A 23,554-nucleotide genomic window follows, 5' to 3' on the forward strand; every position below is an offset into this window, starting at 1 on the left:
CCTAAAAATAGGAAGCCACCTGGTTTATACGTACAAATAGCTGAACTAATCACTAAAACTTTCAGCATGTTTTCCTTAACTACCGATTTAATGATGTGAATTTACAATTCATGAATGAATAAATGAATGGGTCATTAATCATTTTAGCTGAATTAATACTTGTTTATTTCTCTCGATACCCCTTACACTAATGAGAGACATAGGGTCCTACACACCCAAGGCTGAAGTCAATTTAGCGCACAGCTCTAAGCTTGCTATGAAGACAGTAGGTCATACTGGTTAAAACCTTAGGTCCCTGAGCCAAGCAGACCAGATCAAATCTAGTTGAGGGATCTCGGGCAAGTCACTTAATCACTGTAAGTCTTAATTTCCTCACCTGCATAACATGATGGATTTACTATTCCAATGCTACCTCATTAAATTGTAGTCACTACCGCTAGTACCATTTTCTATCTCTCGGATCACTTTATTGATGAAATACTGCCCGGGGAAGAAGATGATAAACCAATTGCCCACACATTAATTTTTTCTGTATTCGTGAATTAAAAGCATCTGCACAAACATCAGTCTGACATCTCGGGGAGGAGGCTGACGCACCGGCTTTCCCTCAGCAAGTTGAGAAGATCATCCCTGAAGGTATCTCTGTTCTTCTCCAAGATGCCCCGCACGTCATACTGCACCTGGTTTTCCAAAATAAACAAGGCAGAACTGATCAAAAGAATCACTTCAGGCCATAAGCATCCCCTTTAAAAGCTGGGTCCATGAAAAGATGTTAGTTCAATATATTTATGATCGGCTTCTGAAATTACTATTCTTTAAATACCAAATGGGCAAATATCAGCAAGGATCTTGATTAAGAAGTTACCTCTCCAAGGGTGTGGAGAAAAGGGAACCCTCCTACACTAAGCTGATGCAGCCATTATACAAAACAGTATGGAGGTTCCTCAAAAAACTAACAAGAGAGTTGCCATGTGATCCAGCAATCCCACCACTCCTGGGCATATATCCGGACAAAATTCTAGTTCAAAAGATACATGCACCCACTATGTTCATAGCAGCACTATTTACAATAGCCAAGACGTGAAAGCAAACTAAACATTCATTGACAGAGGAATGGATAAAGAAGATGTGGTACATATATACAATGGAATACTACTCAGCTATTTGTAGTAAAAGAATGAAATAATGCCATTTGCAGCAACATGGATGGACCTAGAGTTTATCATACTAAGTGAAGTCAGAAAGAGAAAGATAAATACCATATGATATCACTTATATGTGGAATCTAAAATATGACACAAATGAACTTATCTACGAAATAGAAACAGACTCACAGACTTAGAGAACAGACTTGTGGTTGCCAAGGGGGAGGGGGGGAGTGGGAGAGGGTTGCATTGGGAGTTTGGGATTAGCAGATGCAAACTATTACACGGAGAATGAATAAACAACAAGGTCCTACTGTATAGCACAGAGAACTATACTCAATATCCTGTGATAAACCATAATAGAAAAAGAATATAATAAACTGAATCATTTTGCTGTACAGCAGAAATTAACACAACATTGTAAATCAATTATCCATCAATAAAATAAATTTAAAAGAAAAAAAGGGAGTTACCTCTCCAGCATAGTGTTTCACTCCAAAATTGTTGACTGCAACTCTGGGCTTCACGTAAAAGTGGTTATTCTAAAAAAAAAAAACAAACAAATAGAAATGCCTAATTTCACTCACTGATTTCCTGACAGTATAACTATAACTGACAGTGAAAACAATTGCAAAACCCACGACCTATCAGAGGTTTAGGACACATCGTGTGATGCACTTCATCAAAACCAGGCAACTCTGGTCTGTGTCATTACAGGTTAAAAATGTTAAATTTTATACACTAGCTAAACATGGGCATATTCTGACAAGTAGCCTACAATCTATGGCTTTGGCTTATTTCCATTTAGTTATAGCAGAGAAAAGCTTTCGTTTGAAGGAAAAAAATTCACTGTGGGAGGCACAGTAGGGTCAACGGCACCGAAATCTGTCATGTGTCACATCTTAATCCATAGATGTGCTATTCAGACACAAGGAGGAATTGGCAGGTTTGGACATACAGCATGCTGATTGTGTAACTTCTCCAATAAGGTGCCGTCTGTGGCTTGAGGAAAATGGCTTTCTTCATTGATAAGGGCTAGGAGACCAAGTTTCTAGAAGAGGGGAAAAAAGGTTAAATATGAATTAGAAGTTTTTGGCTCTGTATATTTTTACAGCTCCTTTCCTCTCTACTCTCTATCAAGTAAGTGGTCAAAAGGGCATAATAACTTCTCAGATTGAAAAATTCAGAATGACTCACTATTAAGAAATCTAGTTCATTCCATACTAAAAAAACTGAACCCCCTGCAATTTGGTGGACAAAACTTTTACAACTGGCTAATCCACTATCAGAACTGCAAAGTTTTTGATGATGACTTAAAATCTATGGGAAGCCAATGTGCACACTGTTGATTCTTAAAGTATTGACTTCAATGAGACAATGGGTTTGAAGCAGCCAAATATTTAAATTCAAACTTGCACATTTACATGTATGTTTCCAAACGGTCCACTGTGCTCTAAACATTCACATCTTTGATGTGCGTGTTAGTACAAGCTGTTTTGTTCCCGTAAATATGAATCAGCCCAGCTGGACACCCTTGGGACTGTTAACAATTCTTCAACAGTGTGTTACCTTCTCAATCAAGTCCAGGCATTCTCCATTGTCTATCCAGTCAATATCTTCCCACACTAAGCCTTCTCTGTACAAAGATTAAAAAGGGCCAGGTTGTAGTAAAATATACCTTCAAAACTATCCAATGTAGGGGCTCATTTTCTTAAAAAAATTGAAATGGAATTTGATGAGTCCTTACCTGCTATATTCCAGTTGCTCTAAAGAAAATATATGCTTGTTGAAATATTCCTGAAGTTTCTCATTTGCATAGTTTATATTGAACTGCTCAAAGTGATTCACCTAAGGGGGGAAACCATTCAACAAGTGTCTTTAGAGCCCTCACTATTACATAAAAAGGCCAAACAGCCACTATGGAGAACAGTATGGAGTTTCCTTAAAAAACTAAAAATAGAGCTACCATATGATCCTGCAGTCCCACTCCTGTGCATATATCCAGAGAAAACCATAATTCAAAAAGATACATGCACCCCAATGTTCACTGAAGCACTATGTATAATAGCCAGGAAATGGAAGCAACCTACGTGTCCATCGACAGAGGAATGGATAAAGAAGACACGGTACATATACACAGCGGAATATTACTCAGCCATAAAAAAATGAAATAATGCCATTTGCAGCAACATGGATGGACCTAGAGATTGCCAGACTGAGTGAAGTAAGTCAGAGAGAGAAAGACAAATATCATATGATATCACTTATATGTGGAATCTAAAAAAAAATGGTACAAATGAACTTATCTACAAAACAGAAATAGTCATAGATGTAGAAAACAATCTTATGGTAACCATGGGGGAAAGGAGGGGAGGGATAAATTGGGAGATTGGGATTGACATATACACACTACTATATGTAAAATAGATAACTAATAAGGACCTACTGAAGAGCACAGGGTACACCACTCAGCAGTCTGTAATGACCTATATGGGAAAAGAATCTAAAAAAGAGTGGGTATATGTATATGTATAACTAATTCACTTTGCTGTACAGCAGAAACTAACACAGCATTGTAAATCGACTATACTCCAATAAAACATTTTTTTTAAAAAAGGCAAAAAAAAATCTGCAGAGAAACATATCAATGTTCGTTTCAAGAGGTTTGCTTAAGATGATCGAAGTCGCTGGAAGCATACCTCAAAGTTTTCAAATCCAAAGATGTCAAGGATGCCAACAGACTTGAAGTCATCTTTGCCTTTGATCCTGCTGTTGATCTTCTTGATCACCCACTCGAAGCAGCGTGCGTAAAGTGCCATGGCCAAGGAGTCCCTGCTGTCTACTGCCTGTGGGGAGAGGAGACAGGGCCACGGTGCCCAGATGACCCCGGGCAGCCCAGACAGGCAAGTCCATCCCCGCCCCACTCGGGAGACACTCTCACTCAACATCTATGCACCCCATGTCAAGTAAGCCAATACCATCTAGGAAAACACAGCTGTCTAAAGAAAGGGTAACCTGGAGCTTGCTAATTTACTTTACAGCAGGATTCACCAAGAATTCCTTGAAGTCAGGCTTTCAAATTCAACTTTATATACTGAGTTATAAGAAAGGATCTGAACCCACAGCTACAAATTTTATCAGGTTTAAAACAATAATTAAGACCTGACCTCTCTCATTATCATCTTCTCATATTTTACTCTGTACACATAAAAGTTTTCTTCATGGCATGCTTAGCATTTTTACTTATCCAGTCAAGAAACAGCTATGAGTGGCTTCCCTGGTGGCGCAGTGGTTGGGAATCTGCCTGCCAATGCAGCGGACACGGGTTCGAGCCCTGGTCTGGGAAGATCCTACATGCCACGGAGCAACTAAGCCTGTGAGCCACAACTACTGAGCCAGCGTGTCTGGAGCCTGTGCTCCGCAACAAGAGAGGCCGCAACAGTGAGAGGCCCGCGCACCACGATGAAGAGCGGCCCCGGCTCGCCGCAACTGGAGAAAGCCCTCGCACAGAAACGAAGACCCAACACAGCCAAAAATAAATAAATAAATAAATAAATTAATTAATTAAAAAGAAAAAGAAAAAGAAACAGCTCTGAGATGGGCTAGCAATATAAGAGGCTCAAGGCAGTAGCAGAAGCAAAAATAAGTAACACAACATACTGTTGCATTGTTTTCATTAATAATAATTATTATTATTATTATTACAGCCAATGGTTATTTAATTCTTACTCTGCACCAGTCATTAAGCATTTAGCATATATATTTTTATTATCATCCTTACTAGAATCCTATGAATTCAGTGTAATTATCCTTGTCTTACAGAGGAGGAAACTGAGGCATAGTGAATAAATTTCCCAAGAACAAAATATAATAAACCGAAGAGGCAAGACTCTAATTCGGGAAATGTCCATCAGGCCCATTTCTCCTAATGACTCTGCTACACTGTCTCTAAGAAGACAACTGAACCACTTTGTGCACTCCCCTCAGTGTGGATGTCTTCTTTATTTTGATCCTGAGCCAAACTCATTCAAATGGTTCACTGCAGCTACTTATTCGAAGCAAAGCCCCAGATCTGCAGACCCAGGAGCATCTTTAAAAGTTGCTTTGAGGGCCACACGCATACCTGTTGAACGTTGAGAGGCGTCAGTATCTCCTCCCCCCGGAGGGACATGGATCTCTGGGTCAAGGCGTCTGTGAGCTGTACCGGGTCCAGCCCAAGTAACTCTGCAGACCTGCCCAAGGCTGGGGAGGAAGGACAAGGCAAACGTGGACACACAGGCCATGGGACCCCGAATGGGTGCAAAGCCAACTCCACAGAGCGACACAGTAAAGCAGAGAATATTCCTAAGTCCCTCAGGCAAGACCTATAGGACAGACGTTCTACTGGTAGGTTATTCACTCCTTTAATAAGTCGTAGGTTTACAGCAAAGAACCTGGTGCTTGGACCGAGTATGGTCCAAAGACCCCGAGGCGGGTTCCCCCAAGGGGGGTTCCCCCAAGACCCCCAAGAGGTTTGCAAGGTCATAACTATTGCAATAATAAGACTAAGATGTTATTTGATTTTCCACTCTCATTCCCTCACCAGTATACAGAAGAATATTCCAGAGGCTACATGACATGAGGTAGCCCAACAAACTGAAGGCAGAAGCAGGAGAATCCAGCTGTCCTCTGTTACATCAGATATTGTAAAAATTTACAAAATCGTTAGACAATGTCACTCTTCACTGATTTGTTTTGGAAGATGGTCTTTCAACTAAAATGATACTTATTGTAATATATGCAATGGGTTTATTATGGTTATTTTAGAGCGAATTTATTTTTTTTAAACTGCCGCTGTTTTAATTTCTAATGCAGTAAACATCAACAGATATGACCCATAGGAACAAAAGCTCTTCGGAATTCTCTGTGATTTTAAAGTTATTAAGAGGCACTGGGAACAAACGTTTGAGAACAACAGGCCTGCAGCCCTGGGCAAACTCGAGGGCTACTTTCAACTTCAACTCATCCAATTCCCAGCCTCCATGCCCTTATCCATGGCGTCTAACAGAAAAGTTTAAAAAAATAAATCACTCCAGGAAAATGATAACTGATATTGTTATATGTCTATTAACTCAATCTTGACAACACATCTCTGTCGTGCACTTCACAGATGAGAAGTCACAAGTATTGAAGGGATAAGTAACCCGAGAAAACAGCTTGTGGCAGAGCTGGGCTACGAACCAATCATTCTGGCTTAAAAATTAATGGTCTTAACCATTCCACTGTGGCAGCCTTCAATAACCATGAATAGCTGTGGCAACACTTAACTCCTGATTCATAACATTTCTCCTACATCCAATTCTTGTCGCTATTTCCTCTTATTGGGCCCACTGTCCTTCCTTCTTAGTAAACATGAGAACACAGCCAGTAAGCACTTGTCAGATGCTTTGACCCTTTATTAGCTGACCGTTCACATCAGATACAAAGTTCTGTAGCTCTTATGCAAGGGCTCAAAAATTTTTTTCTGTTAAAGGTCAGATAGTAAGGATTTTAGATCTATGTTTCCTAGAAGGCAAAAGTCAAGGAAGTAAAGGAGGGAGGAACAATCTTACCTGTTTTGAAGGAAACTTGTGCTCCGCCAGCAGTGATAAATTCTATGTTCCCAAGATGTAATATACCAGCAAGCAACCTCAAAACTTCCCGAACTTCTTCCTTGCTAAACTGCATTACCTCCATTGCCGTCTAGAAGAAAATAAGGTATTTAATTTTTAATCTGTTTTCATACTAAAGAAAATGAAAAATGCTCCTTCCTCAGTAAAGTTATTAAGTATTATTCTCAAGGCAAGAAAGCAAGAAATAGATGTATGCTCCCTCACTTTTTTTAAGATTTTTAAAAAATTTATTAATTAATTCATTTATTTTTGGCTGCGTTGGGTCTTTGTTGCTGCATGCGGGCTTTCTCTAGTTGCAGCAAGCGGGCTTCTCATTGCAATGGCTTCTCTTGTTGTGGAGCTCGGGAGCTAGGCACATGGGCTTCAGTAGTTGTGGCATGCAGCCTCAGTAGTTGTGGCTCGCGGGCTCTACTGTGCAGGCTCAGTAGTTTGTGGTGCACGGGCTTAGTTGCTCCGTGGCAAGTGAGATCTTCCTGGAGCAGGGCTCGAACCTGTGTCCCCTGCATTGGCAGGCAGATTCTTAACCACTGCGCCACCAGGGATGTCCCGCCCCCTCACTTTTAAATGATAAAGACTTTACACAGGTACACATAAAAGAAAAGTGTGACATTAGGAAAGAATTGTAGAATACTTAGAGATAACCCAATCAGTAAGATAAAAGTAAATACCTGCCTTACATACAAGACTCCTATTTATGCCATAAAAGAATTACCCCAGAGAATCACACTAATGATGGTGACAAAGAAATACTTTTTCTACATGTATCAAAATATAATGGAACATTTATTATTTTCCTACACATAAAAAATGGTGGGGGTGATACTTCATGAGGCTCCTCTAATGTAAACTTTGGGGACTTGTCTTAAGTTTAAATGCAGCAGGGACCCCAGTAGGTGGAATGAAATTCTCTATCAGGGGCTGGGCAGATAGGAGGGTCTACTGTTCCTTTTATAAGAGATGCTGATGGAAAACCTGAGTGGATCTAGATCTGTCTTCCCTGGACAGTCATCACATCGCTATTTTCCATTTCTCCAAAGGATTTTTCAAGTCTTATTTTGGCCTCTGGATACTAAATGGAAGTTAACATAATGCCGATTTGGGAAAAATAAAAATAAACAGGCACCTACAGGGGTTTTGTTCCCCAACAAGTATCTAAGCTGAAGCCAGGCATCTTCTGAATCAGATCTAAGATTTGCTCATTTTCTCTTATGATTTGGGAGCCATATTCTCATCAGAAAAAGAGCTAAATAGCCCCCTCCAACACACACACACCACACACACTCGTGCACACACAACTGAGGACAGAATCGCGGGCTGTACTGATGAACATAAGCTACAAAGAGAACTCGGATCCATAATTGTTACAATGACCACAGGAGATGGAGAAGAAGGAAGCCACACAGCACTTTGAAGCCATAGAAACTGAAAAAGGAAATGACTGGAGATTCTAAAATGTGAAGAGTTTAATTTCTTTACAAGGAAAAAAACAAAGCCAGAAACAAAGGGCAAGAACAACAGACAGGGAAACAGAATTAAAAGAAAAAAACTGTAAGGCACGGAGCAAGAGCTATATTAAGAGACACATGAGCAATGAAAATAAAATAGGCACTTCTCGTAAGAGGAAATGCAAATCCACAAAGAAATGTTTTCCTTCCTAGAAACCCAATATGCACAACTTGAAGAAAATGAGATAACTTCTATTAAATTAGCAAAAATTCTTCTGAATGATAAAATGGGTGAAAGTGAGGTATATATGCACTAGTCACTGGTAGTATAAGTTAGTATAATCTTTTTGGAAAACAAGATTATGCGGCAGCATTGTTCTGGGCCACATATGTACATAATCTTAGAATGTTCAGAGAGGTTACTTAACTTTCTCAGGGTTACACAGCCAAGATTCAAAGTCAGGCCTGATGAACCCAAAGTCTAGGAACTTACTGTCTATCCAGCTCTATGCTTTTTTCTTTTTATGTCCTTAGAAAGTCCATCTCCTGTGGAATCTCCCTTCACTGCAACACTGGAGATTTGTTCTGAGGAAAATCTCAACAGGAAAGAAAGTTTTGTAAAATATTCACTACAGTGTTTTCTTAACAACACTTTCAGAGAGAAAAAAAAATCTAGCTCTCCTACAATCAGACAAGTCCAATATAGCAAATGAACTTGTTAGAACGGTATATAGTTTTTAAAGGAAATTATGAACATTATATAGAAACGATATTTATGATAGCTGTATGCAAAAAGTAAAAAATTATTTTTGTAACTAATTTTTTCAAGAAAATCATCTGGGAAGAAAATCTACAAAATTAAAAATAGTTGCCATGTTACTGCTGGTAGGTTAATGGACACTGCGTTCGATGATGTCTTTTAGTGTTGTTGACATATTTTCACTGTCACAACCGAGTCTCTTAATGGATGAATGGGTAAGTAGATTGCTGTCTATTCAGTGGAATACTACTCACCAGAAAAAGAATAATTGAGTGGTTTGGATGAGTGAAAGAAGCTAGACACAGGAGAATAGATTCTGTATGATTTCATTTACAGGAAATTCTAGAAAAGACACACTTTCCTAGGTTTCCTAGGGCCGGGGCTGGGGCTGGGATTGTCTAGGAAGGGGGACAAGCAACTTTTAGGGTGTAGAACTGTCCTTCGGTTTGACTGTGGTTGTGGGTATATGGGGGCATAAATTAAAAGTTCACTTTATACACTTTCCATGAGGGCATTTTATTATAGGTACATTACAACGCAATAAAATTGACTACAAAAAAATTAAAAGACAATGAATTGTTTAACCAAGGTAGAGAAGACTATCATTTCATGGGTACAGACAGAAACTGACACAAAGAAGAGGAACTATGAGCCCAGTGCTTATCAATCTTTAACAGCCTACGGGAAAATAATTATTCAAATTTACTTATTCTAAAAGCAAAGAAATATGGTTAAGAAATACAGATTATTTATTATGCTCAAGACTTTTAAAACAGTGGTAAGGACCTAATCAGACCTCGGCAAAATAATTATAAAGTACCTATGCTGTGAAAAAGTTAGTATTTTCCCTTTCTATGACTAAAGTTTTCCTCATGTATCATAAGACATATTCAACACTAATTTATAAAAATGTTCTAAGCTCATTTTAGGATGACCACAGAAATGAAAATTTTCACTGTTTAAGTCACTTGCCTGGACTCTATATAACACTAAAGAAGTAAGATCTTTCATAGACTCGTGGTTGCCACAGGTGGCAGGAAGGGGGGAGGATGCAGGGGAGGGTTGGAGTGGGAGCTTGGGATTGGTAGATACAAACTAATAGATAAACAAGGTCCTACTGTACAGCACAGGGAACCATCTTCAATATCCTGTAATAAATCATAATGGGAAACACAAAAAACCATATATATGTACAACTGAATCACTTTACTATACACCAGAAACTAACACAACATTGTAAATCAACTACACTTCAACTAAAAAAAAAAAATCTCCTCTATACCTGTGTTAAAAAAAAAACGAAAAAAGATCTTCAAAAAATAAGTTCCCAGTAGTAGACAATTTCAAACTGTAGAATGAAAAATATCAAAAAATAATCTGTGAAAAAAATTCTTGGTTAAGTTCTGAAAATACATACAAAGATTACATATGGAGATATGAAAGCAAGTGAATAAAATGGGCTCACTGTCTGAACAAATTTGTGACTTCTTCACTTTCAAGTTTAACTCTAAGTGAATTAGTTAGGAGTGTGGTGACAAGTGGCAACTGCATTAATCAGACCATGGGGTAATTTAATGGCTGCAAACAATTATCACCAGCGCCAGCAAGAGTCTCCATTCATTGTCTCCTACTGTCCTATTTTACAGTCTTTTTAGTAGCAACCTCCACCCCTTTGGCAAGAGCAGCCCCTTTAAGCCTTCTTTTAAAAAAAAACTTTTATTGAAATATAGTTGGTTTGCACTGTTGTTAAGCCTCCTTATAATTATGTTTTCTCAACAATATGGCTCAAGACTCAAAAAAAAAAAAAAACCCCTGGGAAATTCTCAGCACAGTTCAGAAGCGCTAAATAGCAATTTAGTTATAAAACTGGCACAAAGTTATACAAAATGTTTTCAATAAAGTCTTTATTAAGCACATAGAAAGCAAGTGACTGTGTGCGTGGTGGGGTGGTGACGACAAATACACGATACAATCCCAACCGCTAAGGATGAAAGGAAGGAAGCCAGGCTTTTCACGCTAGAAACAAACAGGGAAGAGGGACGGATTTCAGGTACAAAAGGTACATTCACTCAGGGTCTCAGCGGTGAGGTGGGGAGCGCCATCCAAGGGAGCCAAGGGACCTCAGGTGAGTCACGAACAAGTGAAATGAATAAAATGGGGGGAGAGGAGCCTTGTTCTGGGCACAGTAAATCACACGTTAAGTTCTTTGGTAATTCATTGTGTAATTTTATATTAGGCAAGATGATGTTATTTTATAATATAAAATTTGCTTCAACTCCCATATTTTCCAACACTGAACGAGACTGAGGTTTTTAAATTTAAAAAAAAAATTTAAAAATGGCTCAAACCCATGTCCCCTGTATTGGCAGGCGGATTCTCAACCACTGTGCCACCAGGGAAGCCCGAAAGGTGGATTCTTTTTTTTTTTTTTTTTTTTTTGCTGTACGCGGGCCTCTCACTGTTGTGGCCTCTCCCATTGCGGAGCACAGGCTCTGGATGCGCAGGCCCAGCGGCCATGGCTCACGGGCCCAGCCGCTCCGCGGCATGCAGGATCCTTCCGGACCGGGGCACGAACCCGCGCCCCCCGCATCGGCAGGCGGACTCCCAACCACTGAGCCACCAGGGAAGCCCCAAAAGGTGGATTCTTAACCACTGCGCCAGCAGGGAAGCCCGAGACTGAAGTTTTTAACTGTGGCAAAACTGAGGTATAAAGTCAGCCCTTTATTTATTTATTTTTAATTTTTACTGGGGTAGAGTTGATTTACAATGTTGTGTTAGTTTAGGTGTACAGCAAAGTGGATCAGTTATATGTATACATATACCCACTCTTTTTTAGATTCTTTTCCCATATAGGCCATTACAGAGTACTGACTAGAGTTCCCTGTGCTATACAGTAGGTCCTTATTAGTTATCTATTTTATATATAGTAGTGTGTATATGTCAATCCCAATCTCCCAATTTATCCCTCCCCCCAACGTGCCTTGGTAACCATAAGTTTATTTTCTACACCTGTAACTCTATTTCTGTTTTGTAGATAAGTTCATTTGCAGCCTTTTTTAAGATTCCACATATAAGTGATATCATATGATATTTGTCTTTCTCTGTCTGACTTACTTCACTCAGTATGACAACCTCTAGGTCCATCCATGTTGCTGAGAATGGCATTATATTGTTCTTTTTTTATGGCTGAGAGCCCTTTAAATCTTTATGATATCTGACTCACGAGGAGTCAGCTTATGGATGCATGGGCTCACATCATCAAAAATCCATGGGTAGGGGCCTCCCTGGTGGCTCAGTGGCTGAGAGTCCACCTGCCGATGCAGGGGACACGGGTTCGTGCCCCGGTCTGGGAGGATCCCACATGCCGTGGAGCAGCTGGGCCCGTGAGCCATGGCTGCTGGGCCTGCGCGTCCGGAGCCTGTGCTCTGCAATGGGAGAGGCCACAGCAGTGAGAGGCCCATGTACCGCAAGACGAAAAAAAAAAAAAAAAAAAACTGAAAAATAAAATCCATGGTTACACCCAGTAAGACCTAAATGGTCAGGAAACCCCAGTCCTGGTCCATGGCCAGGAACACCATTAACATTCAATATTTGTGGAGTCAAAGAATGAAGAGATTATCACTCATCAAAGACTCTTGTTACTCCCCCACGTACTTCATCAGCCACCATTCTGGTGGGTCAAACACAGGGAGTAAAAATAAATTCGTTGTTACTACTGACTTGAAATAGCTTCATCCTGACTCAACAATTTGTAGTGCAACTTGGAAGGCTGCAAAAAAAAAGGCTATGAAATTTAGCATAGGTTCACCATCTCTGCCCCAGGAAAAACTAGGTTCCTTAAAATGGCTCAGGATCCCTCACAGGTACATATTTATATTAATGTCAGTTGGTATCAATAAGGAATTCTAAAAATACATGAATTCTTAATGAAATAAGCAAAATTCTTAAAAGGTCCTATTGCCAGAGTATACTGACATTAAAGTTGATAGAAAGGAATAATGTTTTTTTTTTTAGTAGCTGAAAATACCAGAGGTGACATCTTCATATGTAATTCACAGAAATAATCTCTCTCCGTTAACATTTTAACACATTCTTCAAACAAATGTCCTTGAGTCCCAATGGAATGTGGTCCCTTCCCTTCCTTTAACCTCAAAACCTCTGGGAAAAGGAGCTTTATGGAATTAAAGTATGAAGATACAAATTTAAATGGTATTTGATTTTGGAAGAAAATAAAGACAAATTACCTGATAAAACAACATAGCATAATCTATTATGCTAATAATAGCATAATCTATTCCAATCGTCTTTATTTCTTCAGCAGAATGTAGGGATTATATATATGGACACTAAAAAGTACTTGCAAACTAAATATTTAAGTATCTATAAATAGAATTCTTATAAGCCTGTTGTGTACATTCACTATGTCAATTTCCTGTGTAAATTTTTCTTCCTTTCTAGATGACATGTCCTTTCATCGTAGGATCAAATTTCAAATGCCAAAACCTATCATTTCAATTTAAAAATAAAAGCTAGCACTCACTGAAAACAAGCCAAGCTCCACAAGCTTCTTTGTAGCTACCAGAAAGAGCAAACAATTCTGAATCAGAAAACAATGCCCCAAGAGGAAGCCATCAGAGTACCCTCTCTCCAGGCACTCCCAGGACGAGGGAGGGCCTCGCTGCCCACTGGCTCACTGTGGCCAGTCAGCTAGTCAGTATGGCCCTGCAGTGACACTGCAACTTGAATAACTGGGAGTCTGTCTACCACTGCAAACAACCACCTTCCATCACAAAGTAAATGGAGAAAGCTCGTGTAGTTAAAGAAGTCCAGGACGCCAAAATAAAATTGAGAAAGAAAATTTTAAATACTTAAACATCTCTTAAAGTCCAATTTGCAGGGCCAAATCCCATGCTGCCTAGGGTAGGTACACAGCAAAAGGTGCTGTCAGCGGGAGGCTTTTTGTTAATAGGATGAAGGAATGAGAGACGACAGAGACACCTCTCTACGTGATAAATGGCAGAATGCGACATCTTTAAAAGAAAGGCTGAGGGGAAGATGATCACGATATTACAGCCTCATCTGTTTTTAATTTCAGTTTCAGTTTAAGGATACATACATTAGATGTGGGGAAATGATGTGTGATATATATCCATTTAAAAATATACTTTGATTCCATTCCACAAGGCATTCTTATGAACAATCTAGAAAAGTAAATGGGGATATAGAACCAAGCTGTCGACAACAACTAGAAAGACAAATCTGGGTGCACGGAAAGCAGTGACTACCTACCTGCCTCCTGGTTAGAGTGTGGGATTTGGAGTTAGTTAGACTGTGTCTAGACACAGGCTCTATTAGGTGCTGTGTGTGGTTAGGCTGGTCACCAACCTCTCTGAGTCACAGAACATAGACAACCATCGTTCTACCCTCACAGGGTCGTTAGAAGCAGAGAAATGGTAAGTCCGCAGAGTAGGCGCTCAGTCGGTGTTAGCTGCATTTATGATGCATCGATTCTAGATCCGCTGAGTCCAAATGCTGAACTAACAACTCTGGCACAGGAACTGAGAGCATGCTGGTGAAATCTACCAGCCCCACTCAGTCAGGTGGGGCTGTTAATCATGCTCGATGACCAGGCTTCCTAAATGCAGTCACTTTATAACAAAGTCCCGGGAAATCTGAGAACTGCAGGAAACCGCACAGGTCCACACTGCAGAGTCTTAAAATGACTACTTCTGTGTGATCAGAATCGGTTACCAGAATGAGGCTATGAGAACAGGATGAGACCCGAACAGTCACCTGGTCTAATTGTTGACAGATTTCTTTTTAACTGTAGAACCAATTATGCAAAAAAAATTTAATTGTAAGCCCCGAAACAGAGGATCTACTTGCTCCAGTCCCAAACCTGTGATTTTTTGTTTTGCTTTTCTGACCGCTATTCCAAGCCAACCACCCATCTGTCCTGAATGTCAGACATTCACCCATCTTCTAAAGAGAGAGGATTCCCTTCCATGACTTGGAACAAGAAGAAAGGACCTATTCTCGCACAGCAGTACAAATGTGATTTCTTTTTTTATTAAAAAAATTTTTTTGAAGCAGAAATGAAAGCTGTCACTTTCTTTTTTTTTTTTCTTTTTGCGGTATGCGGGCCTCTCACTGTTGTGGCCTCTCCCGTTGCGGAGTACAGGCTCCGGATGCGCAGGCCCAGCGGCCATGGCTCACGGGCCCAGCCGCTCCGCGGCATATGGGATCCTCCCAGACCGGGGCACGAACCCATGTCCCCTGCATCGGCAGGCGGACTCTCAACCACTGCGCCACCAGGGAGGCCCCGTCACTTTCTTTTTTTTTCTTTTTTTGGTCACCTTTAATAAAGGAAAATAGGAAAATAACTTACAATAACGTCCCTAAAGGATTCCTGGTCACTGATTGTCTTGTCTCCTACACATCCAGATTGATTCAAGTAGTGGTAGTTTTCTGGCACAGATAAATAAAATTCTTCTACAAAAAGAAAAAGAAAAACACAATATCAGTATTTGGCCAGGGTAAGACATAATTTAAAAGAGTTTTCACTTTGCAACGTTATTTTTTAAAGTACAAAAATAATTCTATGCTCCTAATGGTCCACTATTAAAATTAAAACATTCCCTCTTAATCATCATCTAGGAAAAAATAGAATTATTAAATTCGATGGGATGGAAGAAAATGTTACTGAAAAAAGTAACTGATGAGGATCCTGTGTTGATTGGTTTTTTAAAAATCCAATGTTTAGAAATGAGCGTTATTTGGGTGTGACTTAAAAGTAAAACCAGTTGTAATACATTATGTATGCTTCACAAATATTCTTTAAATCCGAAAAGAACTAAGATTCCAAAACAAACCAAAAAAATTCACGATTTCTCTATTGATGATTTTCCCCCTACGTTATCTGGCTCTAAATGAACTCAGTGTCTTCGGTCATCTCACACATTTCGTTTCAGTTGGTGGAAGAACAACAAAGTCCAAACAGATGTCTCCTCATTCACAGATGGGTTTAAAGGCAAAATGAGCTGCTGTCTCATACTCACCTTTCTTTTCATGCTCTAGCCCTGCCAGCAGCGCATAGAATATGTGATAATTCCTTTCCCCGGGATTTTGCCTTACTACTCGGTTCTGTGAAGAGAAATCAGATTTCTGTTCAGAGATGTTTCCTCTGCTTAATGACCATGAGCCAGTAATTGCCAAAAACAGTTATTGTGAGAGATAATGTGAATTAAATCACGTTTACTTACTTTTTCTAATAAATCTTCACGAATAAGAAATGGCAAGTCAAGGAACAAAACAAGGATACAGGATGCTCAATGAGTCTTTAGTTTTCTATTCTTTGTTGCCCAAGTAATTACAATTTCCTGTGTCTTGGACATTGAGACTTCTGGTGCAAAAGGTAAGCAAACAATACAGACTGTTTCATCAAAATCCAATTTCAGACATGACACATGTACCCAGGAAGTATCACACTAGTTAAAGAATTGATTTCAAACAACAGATAGATGATGTTTGGTTAGGAGTCCAAACCTGCAGATTAGGGACATGATATCAGAACTTCCCCAAAGAAAGATGGTTCCTTATCGCCTAGGATAATTAACAGGTCAAGCACAGTAATACTGGAGCAGTAACTAGGTAGAACCAGAAAGAAACGTTTCATATCCTGTATCTGTCCTTAGGATAAGCAAGAACAGTTTCCACTAGAGAGTCATAGTACTACAGACCAAAAGCTAAATGAAATAGGATACAATCTACAATTCTCCCACCCTGGATATTTCCTTTCTGGCAGATGTTCAGCTGAACAAACTTCCCAAAGCGACTGGAGTTGTTGTTATACACAGTTTTGGCGTTGCCGAAGGCTTCCATGATGGGGCTGTGAAAGAAGCCAGGACATCAGCGAGTGTTAATTAGGGTCCATCTAAAACTGGCAACGACAGTCCTCACCAATGGCAAAGCAGACAACTGCAAGAAAAATCTGAAATCAAAGAGACCTGTGGTGATCATGTTTATTTACAGAAGAGCCAGATTTTCCCAGCACTTGCTGAAATGGGTTTATAATACACGTCCATCTCGGGGCAGAGAACATGCAGCTAGGTGTGCGGGCAGAGGATGCTACAGAGTCAAGGAGCCCACGATGGCTGGTCCCCATACAGATTAGCTTATATACGAGAGCCAGGAGTTGCCCAGGAAAAGCCCCCGCTTGAATTCTAGGAAGTGAAGTCCCAGCCCTGGAAATTTCACCCATCTGTTGTACGTCCCGGGGGAACATAAACTTCCTTGGGTCTCCTCCGACTGTAAAATGTGGTCAGACTAGGTCAGGGGTCAGCCATCTTTTTCTGTAGAGGATCAGATAGTAAATACTTCTGGTTTTGTAGGCCATGTGGCCTCTGATGCAGCTACTCAGCTCTGCCACTACAGCTCGAAAGCAGCTGTAAACAATACGCAAACGAGGGTATCTGTGTTCCTATAGTTTTATTTATCAAAACAGGCTGCAGGAGGAAGATGAAGACGGTCTAGAGACAGATGGTGGTGATTGCTGCACTTCACACCACTAAGCTGTACACCGAAAAATGTTGGAAGTTATACACTTTTTGCTATGTGTATTTTAGCACAATTTAAAAAATAAATTTTGAAGGCTAAAAAAACAAAACCTGAACAGGCTGTAGGATACCGGCGTCAGGCTGAAGTTTGCTGACTCCTGGACTAATTTCTAAGTAATAGGACCTGAAAAGTCCCTACTGGTTCTAAAACCTTATAAGGCACCAATCAGACACAGGGCAATTGCACATTTTAATTAGAATTTCAGAGGCTACTGCACCATGGCCCTCTTTCAAAGCTCTGAGGTCACTGCCATTGATGTGGCATTGTTCTGCAACAGGAGAGGCTATACAGTGCCACTGTGCTCATAAGATGCCTCCAAAGATTTGACCACTAAGCCCCCTGTGATGTGGTGGATGGAGGCTGGAATTTCTGCCGAGAACGAGGCCTCCCAAGAGCCAGTCAAGAGCTGCCAGGTAAGAGGCAGCTGCAGAATGTGCCTCACTCACTCAGCCGCCAACTTAAACGTGGTGCAGCGACGGGGGCTCAGGTCATTAGAAATCGCTGTGTGTGTGTGGAGACTTTTCCTTGAGGAATCGTGAAAGCCAAGTTAAGAAAAAGGGAAGCGAGCGCCCCAACTTTCAACTCTTCCTTAACTAAGCCAAACGGCGAGGAAAGTGAATCCTATTAGCTGGAAACGAGAAACACGAAGGTCAGATACCTGCTCTCAAGAATGGCTTGTTCGACACACGACGTCTTCTCCTTCGAGGACAAGTCCAGAGACTGCTGACTGATGGCTGATAAAAACTGGAGGATCAACTTGGTGCTTTCAGTCTTACCTGCCCCGCTTTCACCACTGAAAGACAACATGCAGAAATTTGTGCTTCTAATTAAAACAACAACAACAAAAAAAAAACCCAGCTTGGCCAGTGTCAGTCCAATTCATCCACAGAGCAACTTTTTTTTTTGAATTTTATTTTACTTATTATACAGCAGGTTCTTACTAGTTATCCATTTTAGACATATTAGTGTATACATGTCAATCCCAATCTCCCAGTTCATCCCACCACCACCACCCCCCCGCATTCCCCCCTTGGTGTCCATACGTTTGTTCTCTGCATCTGTGTCTCTATTTCTGCCCTGCAAACCGGTTCATCTGCGTCATTTTTCTAGGTTCCACATGTATGCGTTAATATACACTATTTGTTTTTCTCTTTCTGACTTACTTCACTCTGTACAACCCTTGAACAGTGGGAAAGAGCTCAAAGTGCTGAGTTACAGAGAAGAGTCCCTCCCCCTGGCAGCTGCGTGGCCTCTGTGTTGCAAATGACTCCCTCAGCCTACAAGCTAAACAGAAGGTACCACCTTCACGAAGCTCAGGCAATAAGAGGGACGGTGCCTTTCGTGGCAGGTAAGCTCTGCAAAGGCCGGGATTGGTGTTTTGTTCACTAAAGTGTCACAGACCCCTCAACAGTGCCTGGCTGGTGGCAGACACTCAGTAAGCATCTCTTAAATGAATGAACATGTTAGTGGCAACTTTCTGGTAAATATGCACAAAAATGCAATCATTCATAAATACTGAGGGGACAAGGGAATGAACCTGCAGGTACTCGACCCACACTTGGGCACTTTATTCCCATAATAATCCCACGAGGCAGGCAGCGGTTAAGGGCCCAGGTCAGAATTGAACAGCAGGTATGTCAACTTCCAGAGTCCTGCAGAGATGCTGCTTCAGCAATGATTCACGAAAAGTGAACAAAGCAACCTCGGGGCGCTGGAGCTGGGGAGAGTGGGGGGCAGGGCAAATGAGAGGAGTTAATGGGATGTGAGTTGGGTCACAAAGGACCGGCAAACGTCAGCCAGGCAAAGAGGACAGCGGAAAGATTCGGGGTCAGACGACCCTGTGAACGAAAGCAGAGAGGCCAGAGGAGCTGCGGGAGGTCTACAGGGGTGGGATTCTGGCTTGGTCAACTGGACCGAGACCAGAGTGGGCAGAGAAAGGGCAAAAGGATCGAGGTCGATGGTTCCGAGGCCTCCACAGGAGACAGAAGGCGAAGGCCAAGCCCATCAAGGTCACCCGTGAGGAACACAGCTCTGAAGTCACGCTCAAGAAGGACTGCGGGTCCCTCAGGGAGACCAGCTGCTGTTATGATCTAGGCATGTGGTGGTCAGGCCATGGACAAGTACAACCAGGCTGGAGATGAAAGGAAAGAGATGGAGATGAGAGATCTGGAAGGAGAGACCCAATCAATTCCGTGCAAGGCACCCTGCTCGGTACATGTAAGAGGGCAAAGAACTTAAGAGAAAAGTAAACCCACGGCATAAGTAACGGTACATGAACACCAACACTATCACAGGGTAACAGGTTCATATCTGATCAAGGGGGGAGATAAACAGATGGGGCCTCCACAAGTTCTAACACAGCAGCCCCCGTGGAGTGTCAAGAGCTAGGAGGTTATGAAAGAGGAATTTTGCAGATAACACGGTGAATGATTAACCACATGTAATAAAGGAGAGGAAATGACTCAGAGGTGACACCATCTGTGCCCTGCTGGATGCTGCAGGCCCAGGGGAATCTCCACTGAGCGAGGCCAATCATGGTAATTCCATTCCCTGCACAGGCGATAAGGTGGTTGCCCGTGGGCAGGTGTCAGCCAAAGAGGCTTAACGTCAAGTGTGCTGAGGCTCCTGGGGAGGGATGCTCGCATGCGCGCGCGCGCACACGCACACACACACACACACACACACACACACACACACACACACACACACACACACACACACACACACACACACACACACACACACACACACACACACACACACACACACACACACACACACACACACACACCAGACAGAAAGTCCCTCTGGCTGCAGACGACAAATACTTGGGAATCCACAGCTATCTTGGCAAGACAATCAGAGAAGCGCCCAGTGGGAGTGGCTGAACCCACAACACTGACCCCGCCCCTGCCTTGCCGTCTGAGATAATCAAGGCCCACGCAAGTGACACCAGCTCTGGTGGGCTTTTCTGTTATCAGCAACCAGAATCTTCCCAGGGCGGGGCTGAGCATTCATCTCTGTGTAGCTGGCACCTGCCTAACCTAGGGGCTGGCACAGAGGAGACATTCAGCAAGGGGGCACTGAATGAGTAGCAGAAGCTAAGAGAAAGTTGCAAGAAGAGATTTAAATAATTCTCGGTACTTAAAAATATATATCCCATCTACCTAGCAGTTAAATTTTGTTAAAACAAACAAAACTGAAAGGGAGACGCTCTCTAGTTATAACGTGTGAGGCAGAAGCCATGTTTCACACGGTCCCCAAACCCACCTCTGTATCCTCCAGCACTCAGAGGTGGATGGCCTTTCAACCTCCCTTGCGGGAAGGACGGCGATCAGTAACCAGGACCGAACGTGGCCAACTCAACAACAAGGCGGCTGAACTGAGCAAGGGGGGTGTCCGCTATTTCCACGTCGGGTGGCTAAACACCCTCATGGTCCTCTGGGCTCCCTGCCTTCCAGGCCTGCCGTTTGGGTGCCCTCAGGGTGGCACATCTCCAAAACAAAGCAATGTGTGGCATAAAGTCAAGTCTCTCACCTTCCCACATGGGGCTGTGAAACAGCAAGAAATAAGCCACTCCTGTGTTATGCCTCTGAGATTTGGGGGATGTTACAGCAATTAGCACAGCAATTAGTCTACTCTGACAAACACGGTCATAATACAGACGTGGAGAAAAAGCTGTTCAAATTGGACAGCAAAGACTCGTCAAGGAGAAAACCCAAGATTTGTATTGTCCTTCACCCGTCAAGGATACTGATCTACCACCAGCTTCAGCCCACTTTTTTTTCTCATTGTAGCAAATTTTCTTCAAGCATCTTCTTTAAGTATATCTTTTTTGATACATAAGTAAAACTTGAAACAAAAATGAAACTCGGATTTGTACAACAGTAGTTCTCAAACTGGGCTGGACATGAGAATTACCCGCTGTGTCCCTGATCCGAACCTGTAAGGGTAGAATTCAGACATCAGTATGTTTTAAAAATTTCCAGATGATTCTACTATGAAGCCAGGGTCGGGAAGTACTACTCCTGAAAGCAATTTCACATAATTCAGATAGGACTGCACCAGGAGATGAAAAAGGCGACTGTATATACGAGGTTGTGGAAGTGTCGCATGAACAAGGCAAATAATATAAATAACTCACAAATTGTTAAAACCCAGAAATATGCCAGATGTCCCCAGATGTTAACGTCAAGGTAACAGGACTCACTTTTCTTTAACTCTCCTCTTCTTCCTCCCCTCCCCTGCCTGTGCCTTTAACATTCCTCATGAAAACATTTACTGAGGGTCACAAAACGTGATCTTTAAAGCAATGGAGAAAGAGCATCTCCGCAGGTATTCCTTCCTTCCCTAAGTATCCATGTGCCTACTGTGGGTCAGGCTGCACTGAGGGCTGGGAAAACACTCCTGAAACAAATGGCCACGGACGGTATTTATGACCCAGCAGCAGCAGGAGATATCAAAGAATCATAAATGACAGTTAATGCTGTCAAGTATAAATCTCAGGGGATGGGAGGATTCATAATTTAGATGCAGGGCTCAGGTTCAGCGAAGGCCTTTCTGGGGAAATGACATTTAGACTGAAATGCAGAGACACGCACAGGAGTTAACTGGGTGAAAACTGAAGGACGGGGAAAGCGGGGTGGGGGGGATGGGAGGGAGACCCTCCCTTTCCTGCTTGAGGAAAGGGCTTGGAGCCTTGGGGGAAGGGAGAGCGGCCTGCACAGCCAGTCGGGAAGGAAAGGGAAGGGGCTGGGGTCCCACTCAGAGGCCACTGTTTTCCAGTCAAGTATGGAACTGGTTCTTTTCAATAGGGGAGGGGAGAGAGGCTGGAGATGGAGTTTCATTGCCAATGGCCAATGATTTCATCCATCGGTCAAGCCTAGGTAATGAAGCCTCCATAAACCCCAAAAGGACAGGGTTCAGAGAGCTTCTGGGTTGGTGCACAGGTGGAGGTGGACAGCGGCTCCCTGGAGGGGGCAGGGAAGCTCCCCCACCTTTCCCACGCCATGCCGTGTGCATCTCTTCCATCCGGCGGTTCCTGAGTTATATCCTTTTATAGTACAGCGGTGATCTAGGAAGTAAAAATGTTTGAGTTCTGTGTGGTGCTCTAGCAAATTAATCAAACCCAAGGAGGGGGTCACTGGAAGCTCCAACCTAGAGCTGGTTGGTCAGAAGCACAGGGGACAACATGACTGGTATCTGAAGTGGAGAGAATGGCCGTCTTGAAGGACTGAGCCCTTAGCAACCTGGGGGATCTGACGCTGTCTCCTGGTGGACCGTGACAGAAGTGAGTTAATTGCTTGGTGAACCTGATTACACACGCTATGTGATCATATAGCATGTATATTATAGCATTATAATGATATATTGACTAAGTATATACTCCTTTGCTTACTACATCACAGAACTATAAAGCCAGAATAAATTACATAATTAAATACAAACAAAATATAACACCAATAAAATCCAAATTCACAAGACTAACCTAACCCCCTGGTTAATGTTGTTTTACTCAAACTGAAGCGCTCCTTGCACTGTGACTGTCCACTGCTTCTCTTGTGAGCCTGGCAGCCTCTTCCACCACGAGCGCTGTGATGAGTCACGTATTCCACCTGGTTCCTTTATTCCAGCCTCGATAAAATATCAACTCATACGGCCATCGTGATGTTAATTCACCTTCACTTACAGCGAACACATCACTTACATATCCAGTCCTGCATTTTTCTCATTAGCCTGTGGCAGTTACAGTCCTAACCCTTGGCGCCAACATGACCACAAACACAAACATGGACTTCAGAGAAAACATGTTCACCCAGATGAACCAAAATGAGTTGATACCGTTAAAAAAAAAAAAAAAAAAAAACGTTTTAAATCGTGAAACTGAAAAAGGGAAAGAAAAATAATCAAAGCACTGATATGGGGCCTCAGGGGCCA

General features: G+C 41.9%; 1 protein-coding gene across 3 annotated transcripts in view; it reads right to left on the minus strand.

Annotated features, from left to right (window-relative positions):
• MYO10 (myosin X) overlaps positions 1-23,554 on the minus strand; it is a 221,640-nt gene that overhangs the window by 78,706 nt on the left and 119,380 nt on the right. For 2 of the 3 annotated variants that reach the window (XM_081232992.1, XM_081232993.1), the window contains 12 exons: positions 18,276-18,410; positions 16,772-16,889; positions 16,060-16,165; positions 15,390-15,493; positions 6,737-6,866; positions 5,269-5,387; positions 3,845-3,991; positions 2,893-2,993; positions 2,715-2,781; positions 2,104-2,196; positions 1,619-1,687; positions 598-680 (listed from right to left, as the gene is read on the minus strand). In XM_081232992.1, coding sequence (XP_081089118.1) covers positions 598-680; positions 1,619-1,687; positions 2,104-2,196; positions 2,715-2,781; positions 2,893-2,993; positions 3,845-3,991; positions 5,269-5,387; positions 6,737-6,866; positions 15,390-15,493; positions 16,060-16,165; positions 16,772-16,889; positions 18,276-18,410 — 1,272 coding nt within the window. Of the gene's footprint in view, positions 1-597; positions 681-1,618; positions 1,688-2,103; positions 2,197-2,714; positions 2,782-2,892; positions 2,994-3,844; positions 3,992-5,268; positions 5,388-6,736; positions 6,867-15,389; positions 15,494-16,059; positions 16,166-16,263; positions 16,278-16,764; positions 16,890-18,275; positions 18,411-23,554 lie in introns of all 3 variants that reach the window. The other variant, XM_081232991.1, reaches the window with a different exon arrangement.

The sequence above is a fragment of the Mesoplodon bidens genome, assembly GCF_964165515.1.
Source record: "Mesoplodon bidens genome assembly, chromosome: 4".
NCBI lineage: Eukaryota > Metazoa > Chordata > Mammalia > Artiodactyla > Ziphiidae > Mesoplodon > Mesoplodon bidens.